We start from the raw sequence: 13,635 nt of genomic DNA, 5'->3' as shown, positions 1-13,635 counted from the left end.
ACACCTATTGCTGAAGATTAGTAATTGCAATTCCTGCGTTACTGGATGGTTGATAATATTTTTGTCATTTTTTAACAATAGATTATTATACACATATATTTATGTATTTATTCTATTCGTGGGGTGGTTGGGTTTATGGAATGTGCAACAAGAATAAATTATATGATCATGATTAAATCCGGAGGTGACGAAAGTATTTAAACTAACATTAAAGTAGTTCAGACACATGACTAAAAAGTACAAATCCTGATTAAACTCCACTTAATTGCAAGTTAACTTTACCCTTACACTACTCAATGACGCGCTGCAACTATCTGTTTATGTCTTGAATTAATATATTTTTTGTCACAGTTCCGAGTCTACCACACAATCTCTTTTGTGCTGTTACACATAACTGTACAATATAAGCGGCAGGCTCCATCCTCCCGACTCTCCCGCCCCCATCTAAACACATCCAGCCTGCCTCCGTCACTACAGAGGAAGGAAAACAGGGAGGAGGGATCATCGGGATCAGGGATCGCTTATCCGCCACGTCCGTGTCAAGCCAAAAGCGCGATTTGTTCCAGTAACAAGCTACCATCTAACAGTGATCTCGCCAAGAGGACGTTTTGCTTGTCCTGGATACTGGGAGGACGGCATGGGGGGACACACGGCGTTTGTGCTCTTACTTGCGGCGACCTTGACGCTCTCATCCGAGGTGAGTGGTAGAAACGAGGAAGACCACCACCATCGCTATGGCTATCATGTCCACCAGCCTGTGGCCAAGTGTCAGTGCTCTTTTTTCCGGCCGCAGGTTATGGTGCCATTTTCATGTCGAAATGAATCTGATGTCGGAGGTGGGGGTGGGGGATATATTACGGTTCTGTATTGTACTTTGGGCCGAAACTGCATCGTTACTTCTGATGATGGAATTTAACCACGCCCTTGGAAAATTTAACCAACTGTTAGGATTTCTCTCGTGACTGTTAAAAGTGCGTGTGGAGATGCGCAATCTGCAGTGTTGGTGACCACACTTATTTTCCGCATAGATTAGCATCTGCTAAAATTGCAGAGCTAACAAGGCCCCAAATTATACTCCGTTGAAATTGTTTATAAAAAATACACGTTGACGTTGCAATATTAAGGAATCAAGTCACAAATTGGGTGCTTGTTCGCTTTCAAATTTGTTCTGGGTTTTAAATGACCAGCGAGCGTTGCGTTGAAAATGACGTTGTTTTCTGACGCTAGCCCTTGTTAGCATTTTTCGCTAATTGTTGCCACAAGTAGCGTCTGACGAAAAGAAAAGAACAACCTCTCAATTTGCCAATAACTCACCCTGCCACGCGAAATATGTTAATACCACATATTTGTTGGCACAATTTCAATCCCGAGTCATAAGCCATTTAATACAATTTAGAACGATGTGCAGTTATGACACAAGCAAGATGGCGCCTCGTTTGCGGCTGTTTGGCTACGGCTCAGGGAATCATACAGTACTGCGGTCCTCCTGGAAACACACGGGCTGGGCCTACATTGCAATGTCTACAAATGTGACACACTTACTACATTTGTTTTAGAGATATTGTTATTAAGAATTTTTTATGTATCATGGTTTTTAGTACAATCTTGTAAAACCTGAAACGAAGTTCCATACGTAATTTCACAATCTCTTTATTATTGTTGTTGTAGTTTGGAGTGGTGTAAAACTGCACACCATCATACTAATAGTTATTTCATTATTCGCCAACCTTATTTAGCTTTGTGAAAGAGTCAACAAAGGTTCTCAATGTGGTGGCATGCAGCAAAACCAGCCGTGAGATTTGGAAAATCCTTCTACGTGTGTACCAGGCCCAATTTAAAAGTTAGAACATTTCCATCCATCCATCCATCCATTCATAATCTGAGCCGCTTATCCCCCTTTGTAAAAGGGAAATTGTTTCCACAAACTGGCCATCTGGCATGCTGTTTAATGGTGTGAGATGATGTCACAGACTAAATAATTGAGTAATTAGGCTCAGCACACCCATGACCTTTGTGAGGATTGGCAGCTTGAGTCATGACAGGATGGATGTCTAATGTCTTGACCATCCGTCCATCCATCCATCCATTATCTGTTCTGCTTCTCCTCACGAGGGTCGTGGGGGAGCTGCAGCCTATCCCAACTGTCTTCAGGCAGTAGGCGAGTGCACCCTGAACTGGTTGCCGGCCAATCTCAGGGCACACAAAGAGAAACAACCCTTCGCGCTCACACTCACACCTATAAGGACAATTTAGAGTGTTTAATCAACCTACCATGCATGTTTTTGGAATGTGGGAGGAAACCAGAGTACCCGGAGAAAACCTACGCAGGCAGGGGGAGAACATGCAAACTCCACACAGGAAAGCCGGAGTCGGAATCGATCCCACGACCTCTGCACTGTGAGGCCATCATGATAAGCAGTCATCCACTGTGACGCCATTTTATTTAGTATTGTAAAATATTAAAGTTGCATCTCATATCTCAACACCAAAGAAGGATGCCAGTGATTGATTGGTGTATTTGAGAATAATGCTTCCTGGACTAGGTCTTTGAGCTTCTTTAGATGTCAAACTGGTTCAGCCTCTGCTTGTTGTGTGTCACCACTATGGTTTCAAGACATGATTAATCAACAAGCAATTCCACACAATCAAATGAATTCTTAAACGATCAAGTAATCAATAGCGATGGACCTCCCTACTGCATGAAGCTGAATAGTGTTCCCCTTGGTGTTTATCCAGGTACCTGCTGATGAGTCAGTGAGTTTGCTGACTGAGCCGCAGGTGGCCATGTTTTGCGGCAAGCTTAACATGCACATAAATGTTCAGAGCGGCAACTGGGAGCCTGATCCTTCAGGTTCCAAGAGCTGCATCAGCACCAAAGAGGGCATCCTGAATTACTGCCAAGAGGTAGGGTGTGGTGGAACGACAGTAAGGAGATCCGAAAGCAGGATATGTTGTCAAAATGTTGATGTTTTCTCTAGGTGTATCCAGAACTTCAGATCACTAATGTCGTGGAGGCCAACCAGCCCGTCAGCATCCAAAGCTGGTGCAAAAAAGGCCGCAAGCAGTGCCGCAGTCACAATCACATTGTGGTGCCGTACCGCTGCTTGGGTAATCCCCCCGAGTGCTGCGATTATATGCAAATGAGTGTATTGAATCTACCACTGAATTAAAAAAAAAATTTTTTCAGTCGGGGAGTTTGTGAGCGATGCCTTGCTGGTTCCTGACAAGTGTAAATTCTTGCACAAGGAGTATATGGACCAATGTGAGAGCCATCTGCACTGGCACGGCGTGGCCAAAGAGGTGCGTCATGATAAATGATTTGACGTCAAGAAAAATAACAGAACATTTAACAAGAGCTGGGCCCGAATGTATTCCTCCAATCATGTTTCTAATCAAATTAGCATTTGGTTTTGCCGCCGTGTCCATATCAAATGCCTCATCGTTGTACAAGAAATGCTCAGGGAGAAGGGGAACATACGAGGGAACATTGGTCCCTGAGATTAACCTGCAAAAAAAAAATTCTCAAAATTATGAAGTCATTGATTCGCATGATGTTTTTGCCTTGCAAATGAACAAATAGAAACTTCAGCGTGATAAAAATACACTCAAAAAAAAAAATCTCGAATAACATTCTGAACCACAAAAAAGAACTCAGTGGATGAACTCAACTTGGTAGTATCAGAGCCACAATACTGTTGGCAGGGCACCACCTGTGTACGATTACTAAGGACTACCCGTTTTGTAGTTCTCACTATTCCAAGTAATGATTTATCATTTTTCATCCGTTAGTCCTGCGGAGACCGCGCCACCAATCTCCATGACTACGGGCTGCTGATGCCGTGCGGCATTGACCTTTACCGAGGGGTGGAGTTTGTGTGCTGCCCAATGGAAACCGAGCAGGAGCCCGATAGCGCAGGACTCGACGGTGAAGAGTCAGACGTCTGGTGGGGCGGAGCTGAGACTGAGAACAATGATAACAGGTATCTGTCTTTCTTTAACTGTCCATAAAGTCAAATTTCACTCATGACAAAAGCATTTAAAGTGGATTTGCTTCTGTCCAAATTTGACGATAATGTAGAGTTAAATTAAACAAATACATTTGTATTATTTGATTCCCTCACCCAATGAGAATTGATAAGAATTAGAATTAGAAATCCCTTTATTGTCATTGTACTCAAGTGTGCAACGAGATTAGAGGGCTCCCCTCTCCAGTGCAATACAACAATAATACAGACAAATATATAAATTAGATAAATAAACAAGAGAGTGCAATGGAATTTAGTACTGAATAAGGAATCAGATCGACAGCAGTATTGATCACTGAATTGTTTCCCATCTCTAATAACCACTGAGTAAATACAACAAATCTGATTGGCATGCCTCATCAATTACTTTCCTAATAAAATGTTTTAATAAATGGTTAAGAGACTTTGTAGACAGCCTGGACAGAATATCTGTGCAATGGCCCAAATATCTGAATGTTGTCCCTCCCCAGCATGGGGCAGCAGACGGACTCGGAGCTGCCAGTCGCTGAGGAGGAGGAGGATGATGAGGAAGATGATGAAGACGCTGACACTTTTGAAAGGGATGAGAATGACGAAGACATTGAGGAGGAGGAAGAGGATGACGACATAACCAACGAGCGGGATAGCGACGAGCGCAACACTAACGTCGCCATGACAACCACCACCACTGAATCCATTGAGGAGGTTGTTCGAGGTGACTATTAAACAGTTATCTTGTTTTTATTCATATTTATGTTCATTTCTGATGATTATTTTCCACTTTGCTTTATTTATTTTTTTGTTTTTGTGTCGCCATCTCCGTGTGTACGCGCCTCAGCCGCTTGTTGGGCACGCGCCGAGTCCGGCCCGTGTCACGACATGCTGGAGCGCTGGTACTTCATACCTGAAAAGGCCCGCTGCGCCCTCTTCCTCTTTGGGGGCTGCGGGGGCAACAGGAATAACTTTGATTCCGAGGAATACTGCCTAGCTGTCTGCAGCAGCTCCTGTAAGTGCCAGGACAGAAAAGCGGCCCGAACTGGGGTTGTCGTCAACTCTCCGAAGCCTGACTGCTCTAATTTGCTTTTTAGTACTCACATTTTCCTTTCGGTCTTGACCAATCTGAGGACTGACGGGGAGATTCAAATTCTGATGAATTTACTTGAGTATTTATTTAGTATTTTATATTATGAGAAATGCTTGGTTATAATGAATTCAAGAGAACTAAAAAAAAAAAAAGCTTAAAATATTCTTCATATACTTTTACAGAACATTTATTTAATTTGCCACCTGCCAGATGTGCATCCTACATCAGATCTGGCTACAAACTCTTTGAATTAAAATGAAAATTTCCCATAATCCTACACTTCTAATTTTATATTAATGCCAATGATTATCGACAAGTTTATTGCTGCTACACCAAAAAAGTTTGGCATAACAAAATGTAAGCAATTACGTCCGGTTGATGTCACTGGCAGACCACTATGTAGGCACTTTCTTCTTCACTTGGCCTTATTTTTCTTTACTCTATTATAAAAGTAGCTAGTAACTTTGATTTATAGAGCATAAAAAGTCCACCAGTCAAGTCAAATATCATGTTTAAATGTGAAATTAATACATTAAAAGGTGATATTAATTGTTTTTTTTCGGATGTAGCAGCAATACACTTCTGTATGATACCATGCACAGTATTTTAACTGGACTTCATTATATTATTTTTACATCTTTTTAAAAAATGAATGTTATTTTCTGATAATTATTCATAGTTTACTCTTTTTCTATTTCATGGAATCATCCATTTCCTAAATCATCTTTATTTTATATTTAATTTTTAATCATTATTGTTGTTATGTTTATAGTTCAGCTATTTTAGCCCTAATTGAATCATAATAATGACAGATCAAACCAAGGAACTCCTAGTTATAAAAAAAAAAACCATCTCCTTGGTACAGTTATTAACTGTAAAGTGCCATTGCTCCCTTTAGTACAACAGTCGCCCTAATCTGATAATCACCTGCAGATCACGCGTGGACCCATCTCATTTGTCTTATTGTCTTCTAAGCGGTCAGTCGCACTAACTGATACTTAACCCCAGCATGTGAACCAGCAAGCGCTTAAAAGCTGGAACATACTGCTGCACGTGTTTGCATGTCTTGCTGCAGCAGTGCCTCCACTTAAGATGTTGTCATGTCTGAACTGCTGACTGTTGTATCCATGTGTGTGTGAGCGTGGTGGGATGGGGGAAATGTTAGTGAAGCAGCTCCTGTCTTTATCATGACTCTGCACTTTTTGTCTTATCTCCAAGCTCCCACATCCAACATAAACACATTTTGTACTGGGACACCCCCCTTCATTCCACAAGAACATGTTTTCTTGTACACTGGTGTGTGGACAACATTCCTTGTTTCTTTGTTTCTAACCTGCTACCGTATTTCCTTGTGGCCTCTGCTAATAGACGCCATAGCTCAGTTAATGAAAGAAATGAACGCCTCACCTCAAACGTATGCATCACTTTTTTCTTTTTGGTTTAAAAAAAAAAAAATGAACATATTCTGCCATAAGACGTATGAAACAAGGTTAATTTTATCTGACACAATACACAAAAATCCTTTTCCCATCACAAGCAGTGGTCTTTTTCAAACAGCACCCAAAGTACTACAGGTTGATATTACTTTTATATATTATATTTATTTTATATATATTTTATATATTATGTATTTATTTATTATTATACTTTATGATTATTTTATTTTAGATATTATTTTGTATGTTATATTAATAATATGTATATATATTTTTTAAATGTACCGTATACATCAGCATGGTATTGCAGCTGTGCAATTACTCTATACTCATACTAATATCTACTCAACCAAAGTTCATGCTTTGATGCGAAACTCGCTGCAGGGGTTGAATTTCCTACACATTTCTTTGGGTGCATGGAACCATTTTTGGGTGTTCTCTTGCATGAATACAACTTAATGTAAAATTTTACCAGGATGAATGCGCCTGCCACAGTTAGTGAGTGTTTTAGTGTGGAAAAGCCCTCAAACTGGTGAGTTTATTTCATTCTTTGAAATGGCTGGTCCTCTGCATTTGAGTAAATAAAATCCCCGGCCACTGAGGAAATACGGTATTTTGTTTTTGTTCTGAATTGTACTGTATGTGTTCTGTTTCTAGAGGCATGAGGATCATTGTTACTCTTTTTCCTCTCAACTTTTCTGTCACTCCCTTGTTCGTCATTTTATTTTTGATCTCTATCATTGTCCTTCCTCGTCCTTCTAGTACCCACCATGGTGCCCAGCCCTCCGGATGCCGTGGACCAATATCTTGAATCCCCCGGTGACGACAATGAGCATCGTGACTTCCAGTGGGCAAAGGAAAGCCTGGAGGTCAAACACAGGGAAAAGCTGTCCCAGGTGTGTGAGATGTGATGCTTTGACTGCGGCCTCTCATGCAATGGGTGTAATAATAAATAATGGCTCTTAATCCTCAGGTCATGAAGGAATGGGAGGAGGCTGAGAGGAAGGCCAAGAACCTCCCACGTGCTGACAAGAAAGCTGTCATTCAGGTAAATGTGCTAGAAAACAATTTTAAAACATCACGCATGGTTTTTCCTGACTAAAATTGAGGCTGAGGTGGCACCATTCTGAGCATTTGCACATGAGGGGATGCCATGCCTCCTGCAGGGTCAAATACGCATTTGTCGCATTTGGCCCAAAAAAAAAAAAATCGGAAGTGAGCTTCATTAATGGAAGACCTCTGAAACAACTGGAGCAATCGCGATGCAATTGATTCAGCGCGCTGAGAAAGAAATGACCTGGAGGATAGGGAATATCCACTCGTAAAAATACCCTAAATATTTTTTCGGCATTTCTCTTTCTGTTGTTGATGTCTTTTTTTTTTTTTCTTTACTGCAATTGCAGTTAAAAAGCACACCCAATTTAGTGTCCTGAACCCCCCTGAAAACCCTACAATGGGTCCAAAGGTATTGGGATATTTAGCGGTTGCACCGACAGGAAGTGAAAATATTGGTTCTTTTTTTTCTGAGAATGTTTCTGCATTTGTAGCACTTCCAGGAGAAGGTGGAGGCCCTCGAGCAGGAGGCCGCCGAAGAGAGGCAGCAACTGGTAGAAACCCACATGGTCCGCGTAGAGGCTCTGCTCAACAGCCGCCGACGCATGGCCTTGGAAAACTACCTGAGCGCACTGCAGGCCAACCCACCACGGGTACACAAAATGAACATCTACACAACTGTCACCTTGAAAATAACACACAGGCTCTGTTTTGGATCATGTTATAAAATGCAATTACTAGAGTTGGGCGATGTGACGCTTATGTCACCTGCAGCGGACTGGTCGGCAGGTCGAGGCGTGTCAATGCAGCCACGAGCTCGCGATAGCAACAAATGCCAATATCATGATAAGATTTTTATCCATATCGCCCAGCATTAGCATTTGAGAATTTAAATTGCGTCCTTTGTTGTGAAATAAATAAAGTTGTAACGTGTTGTAATCTTGCCACTATTAATAATCCTTCACCAGCCTCGGCAGGTGCTGAGTCTGCTGAAGAAATACGTTCGGGCTGAGCAGAAGGACCACCAGCACACAGTCAAACATTATGAGCACGTCCGAACTGTCGACCCGAAGAAGGCGGCACAGATTCGGCCTCAGGTAGGCCGCCTGACACACTCTCTACAAGAAAATGACAAGAGAATCTAAAAATAATCTGAGGTGGGTTGAGTAGTTGGAATAATTGGACTCAAGTGCTTTTACTTTTGAGCAACGGTGTCAAATTGTTTTTTGTCATAGGTGACATCGTAGTTGGGCATTATGAAGTACAAAACAAAAATGACTACCCAACTCTGAAGATAATAAACCATGAATGTCAGTAAGCGCTTACTCTCCTTGCTGCAGGTTTTGACCCACCTTCGCGTGATCGATGAAAGGATGAACCAGTCTCTGGGTTTGCTCTACAAGGTACCCAACGTGGCCAACGAGATCCACAGCCAAGTCTGTAAGTCATCGAGACGTCCTTCAAGTGTAAATTATGTCTCGCTCAGGGATCATTTTATTTATTGAACAGAGGACATTGCTGCAATATTTAGGATAATAAAAATGTTCATCAATCAAGTATAATGTTTCATTTTGCACAATGCCATTCCAAAATAGGCATGTAAGGTGCAGGTATTATTTTATTCACTTGGCATCAATAACCCATTTTATTATTTTGTAAGCTTTATTTTTAAGTTAGCCTTTGCGGAGGCGGTGTGTTCGTTGAGATTGTTTGTAGCTTCCGTTACATGTCTGTCTGGATGCCCGACAAGAAGGCAGAAAAAACAATCCTGTATCATTAATTTGAGGACTAGATTCACGCCAAGTTGCCAAAATGTGTTAGCATATACGACTTATGTGATCCATGACGGTTTCATTTGAACTTCCTTTCCTGCTGTTATAGTGAATGTGGACTTGTCATGTTGCCTTAAGTGTGACCTCGCACAGGGTTTTATTTTTTTCCTCACCAACCGATCCGCGGATGCCCGGCCATAGTACTTGATCTGTACGGATCACGGATCAAAGATGATGCGCTGCGCCAATGATAGCACTAAACCTATCAAAACAATTCTGGTGCAATTGGAACAAACCGTTTAACATACAATACTTCAGAAAGATTATGCGCATTTTAATCCGATGCGCCTTATGCATGCATATGTTTGTAATGGACCCGTTCATTTGATATTGCACCTAATGTCACGGGTGCGCCTGATGGTTCGTAAAATCTGGTATGTCGAGGAAGCGCCTGATTTATTCCCGTTGTATCTTATCTCATGTTGATTCTGTCTTGTTCCGCTAGCCATCATTGTGCAGCGAGTTCAGTCCGAGCTTTCTCAGCAAGTATCTTCCTTGCAGAGTGACAACAGAGTGAGTCGGGTCGTTACTCTTCCGAACTTGATGATTAAATCACACCGTGTTCTGACTTGGTGTGATCTGCCTCAGCACACATGAACAGACGTTAACAAGGTCCTCTCTCTCCGTAAGCAGATGGACGGTAGGATGAGTTACGGCAACGATGCCCTCATGCCCGACCAGGCGTACAGCTCGGCTCCGATGGATCCTGCCCTTGATGGACTGGGCTTCATCCACCCCGAAAGCTTCAACCAGCCCAACACTGAGAACCACGGTAACACGCATGCTTACTTTATATACAGTGTAATCACTGACTACTACTTTGTATGACAGATTCACGCAAAAGCAACCGAGATATGAGAAACACCTAAAAAATCTTGCATTTCTTCACAGTTGAACCTGTTGATGCCCGCCCAATACCAGATAGAGGACTCCCAACGCGGCCTGGTATGTGCCCGGCTGGAGCCATTACATCCTTTTTCAAAGATAACAATGCTCATATTTGATTGATTGACAGGAAGAGTTTACATTTGTCCAACAAAATTCATTATTTAATGCTGATTGACTTGCAAATACTTGATAGGCAAAAAGACCCATACATACATTCCTAAAAAAATATATATTGTATTTTATAAAGGCTGAATTACTTGTCATGTATGTTTTATATTATCTCTGCGTGCTTTATTTTTTCAAAGTGTCTGCCTTGAAACCAGAAGAGATGCCCCAAGTCCGTATGGAGACTGAGGAGAGGCAAAGTACCGGTTATGAAGTCCACCATCAAAAACTGGTAATGAAACCTATCCAGTTGATTGGTTGGCACTTAGGGTTCCGCCACTTAGTCCACACCCCCACTCTATTGTGGATTATTTGCGTCAAAGACCACTATTTCACATAAAATCTGAAGCGATCCCTTTTTAGGGGGTTTTATGACTTACCAATGATGTGGCGATACTGCAACACCACTCTCGCTTCCATGTTTGTAATTGCATATTTCTAACACACAGACACCTAGTATTTTCTTTACAAAACTTTGCAATGTGTTTTAAGACGTTTATTGATTTGTTTTAATCCATAGCAATGAATGGGGTTTACTTAACTGGACATCTTTTCAATGACAGGTCTTTTTTGCTGAGGATGTGGGCTCCAACAAAGGTGCCATCATCGGGCTGATGGTGGGAGGCGTTGTCATAGCGACTGTCATAGTCATCACCCTGGTGATGCTGAGGAAGAAGCAATATACTTCCATCCACCATGGTGTCATAGAGGTAAAGAACCAATTTCTATTTTTTGCTTTTAAGCACTCACAACAACTTCTCAAAATTCTACCCAGCGACTGTGGCATAAAAAAGCCTGTAAATCATAAATCAGATTGTAGCAAGAATACAAACAAATATGCGGCTTTATCACTTCAACTTTATTCCTAGATTGAACTTCTTAAGCACAAAAGCAAAGTCGAACGACCGATTTTGATTTGTTTTCGAAAATTGCAGCATTTGTGATTTGAAAATTGCATTCAACTAAACTGTGATGTCAATTTGAATTCAATTAATTGAAGAAATTGTTAATCACTCCTACCCTATAAAGCAAAAATAAAAATTCTGTGCTCTAAATTGGACACAACCCAGAGACCAGTATTGTTACAAGTCTGTCAAATTTGAACACAAAAAAAAAAACACAAGTATATAAAATGAGGTTTCAAAATTGGAGCTGTCAACTCAGACTTTAAGCATTTGTTGTTGTGTCCACTCAGGTGGATGCAGCAGTGACGCCCGAGGAGCGCCACCTGGCAAAGATGCAGCAGAACGGCTACGAGAATCCCACCTACAAATTCTTTGAGCAGATCCACAACTAAATCGACACATTATTGCCCCCCCCTCTCACAGGCGCTGTTCCACTCTCTGCTCCCATTTGACATTTGAAAAAACAGATTGTGCTCATTTAATGACTGAATTTTTTAGTTTGGGCCAAAGGAAGCAGACATGGAACAAAGCCTCGTGAAACCCCCTCAATTGCACAAAGTAACACTAACGGAGTGAGACAAGGGTACCCTGTGTCGCCTGCACATTTAAGCCAATCACACGATACCCCTTTGCAGTGTTTGTACACAACAAACTTGTCGACTGAATATAGCTATACAAGTATATACATATATATAAATATTATTATTATCATCGCAGCACTGTGCTACCCAGCTATTTAAAGCATCCGGCTCAAAGCATTTCAGGTATGCTTCAAGAAGGAATATATTAATTTTTGTTTTTGTGAAGGAGATTAGCTGTACGTCTCTGTAGTGCATGGCCATATCGCCGGATATCCGGTTCATTGACTTTTAGATATTTTAGCGGGATTGTACATTTCCGGTGTCTTCTTTGTGACCTTGTGCGATGTGAAGGAGAACAAAAATATTCCAAATGCTTCAACATTTTTAAGCTCATCTCCATGCTTCACTGTTGTGTTAGCTGCATGGGCAAAAGAAAAATCAAATAGTTACTATATGTAATATATGAAGAGTAATAGTATCCGCAAGGAAAATGATTGTGTTACTGTTTGCGTTTTATGCACTCTGTCTTTTTTCATTTTGGGGAATGTCTGATTATCACCAAGTACAGTGGAACCTCCTGAGTGGAACAAACTTTATGAGTATGATATTGTCTTGCTTTGTCTTTACCTTTTTGTGCAAAGGACACTGGTGAGAGGAAAGGGACTGACTGCTAAGCAATAGAAAACCCTCAATATCACTAAATACAGTACACTACACTCCCTTCTCCATTACTGTCAGATGATGCGTTTTTCCTTTTATCATTTTTTTTATGCATCACTTTTGCTCTCTTTGCACTTGTTTTACACACGTTTGATACTGAACATTATTACATTATGTCCAATAGGAAAATGGCTTTGTAATGAGAAAAGCTCAGACGTCAACCAGTGTCGATATGTTTCCTTCCGTTCACGAGGTTCCACTGTATTAGCCCCCAATGCAGATTTTACGGTTAAAATGTACATTGGACCTTTCAACAGATCCATTAAAGTGGAGCTGTAGGCTAATATCCAAATCATTCCTGTTGAATCATTCCGTAATTGATTGTAAATCGGATGTTTGGGCAAATTAGGCCTGTGATCCATGAGAACCCCCATCCCCACCCATTGCAGCTGTGTGTCCTGTCCATGGTGCGGTAGATCTGTAGTCACATTAACATTTTGTCCTTTCAGTCCAACCCTTCCTAACATGAACATTTATTCCAACATGGACATGTGAACTGAAATTCAGGTGAATGTTTCAAAATAAGTAGCTGTATGTGTTTTGTAGTTACATGAACCATTTGCTTAACTGTTTTTACTGCCACCATACCATAAATAAAATTTTGAATGTATAAATGCCATTGCCCGTCTCTGATTGCTGTAACAATGCCTTCATCCATTTTCTATTGCACCTCTCCCTATTAAAGTGAGATGGAGCCTATCAAAGTTGACTTGAGCTGCTGCACGCACCTCTTGATACTCTGCCACAGGCCAATAGCCTATTTAAAGAATAACTATGGAATTGACCTGAACGCTCATGTTTTATGTCAATGGATACAAAATTATTGTGCAGAACACTTTTATACTTCCACATGATGACATGGACAAGAGTAGTACCGGGCATTTGAATTTTGGTGGTGGTCGTTTTAGACAATATAACTGACGAAGCAAGCGATATTAAAACACGTGCATCCCTGCTGTGACTAGAC

At 41.2% G+C, this 13,635-nt stretch overlaps 1 protein-coding gene across 4 annotated transcripts; it reads left to right on the top strand.

Annotated features, from left to right (window-relative positions):
• The first annotated feature begins 417 nt into the window (after positions 1-417).
• appb (amyloid beta precursor protein b) lies at positions 418-13,287 on the top strand. Of its 4 annotated transcripts, none has more exons than XM_088315699.1 (18): positions 418-697; positions 2,737-2,904; positions 2,979-3,108; positions 3,188-3,300; positions 3,790-3,980; positions 4,496-4,719; positions 4,843-5,010; positions 7,287-7,420; positions 7,498-7,572; positions 8,072-8,230; positions 8,546-8,674; positions 8,918-9,017; positions 9,855-9,922; positions 10,040-10,181; positions 10,301-10,354; positions 10,603-10,694; positions 11,026-11,172; positions 11,658-13,287. In XM_088315699.1, the coding sequence occupies exons 1-18, from the start codon at positions 638-640 to the stop codon at positions 11,757-11,759; spliced, it is 2,256 nt and encodes a 751-aa protein (XP_088171825.1). In that variant the 5' UTR covers positions 418-637; the 3' UTR covers positions 11,760-13,287. The 4 variants fall into 4 exon arrangements, with proteins under 4 accessions (XP_088171825.1, XP_088171826.1, XP_088171823.1 ...); XM_088315700.1 differs by having other exon boundaries at positions 419-697; positions 10,043-10,181; XM_088315697.1 differs by lacking the exon at positions 4,843-5,010 and having other exon boundaries at positions 421-697.
• The last annotated feature ends 348 nt before the right edge of the window (positions 13,288-13,635 follow it).

Source organism: Idiotropiscis lumnitzeri, chromosome 14 (genome assembly GCF_059441095.1).
Source record: "Idiotropiscis lumnitzeri isolate Australia: NSW breed Sydney's pygmy pipehorse chromosome 14, RoL_Ilum_1.0, whole genome shotgun sequence".
In the NCBI taxonomy this organism is placed as follows: Eukaryota; Metazoa; Chordata; class Actinopteri; order Syngnathiformes; family Syngnathidae; genus Idiotropiscis; species Idiotropiscis lumnitzeri.
This window is presented reverse-complemented; position numbering and strand designations above follow the sequence as displayed.

Excerpts from the sequence above, each read along its gene's own strand:
- appb (XM_088315699.1), top strand. The coding sequence starts at position 638 with ATGGGGGGACACACGGCGTTTGTGCTCTTACTTGCGGCGACCTTGACG. Across the intron at positions 3,109-3,187 it reads GGTGCCGTACCGCTGCTTGG|TCGGGGAGTTTGTGAGCGAT; the intron begins GTAATCCCCCCG and ends AAATTTTTTCAG. Across the intron at positions 5,011-7,286 it reads AGCTGTCTGCAGCAGCTCCT|TACCCACCATGGTGCCCAGC; the intron begins GTAAGTGCCAGG and ends TCGTCCTTCTAG.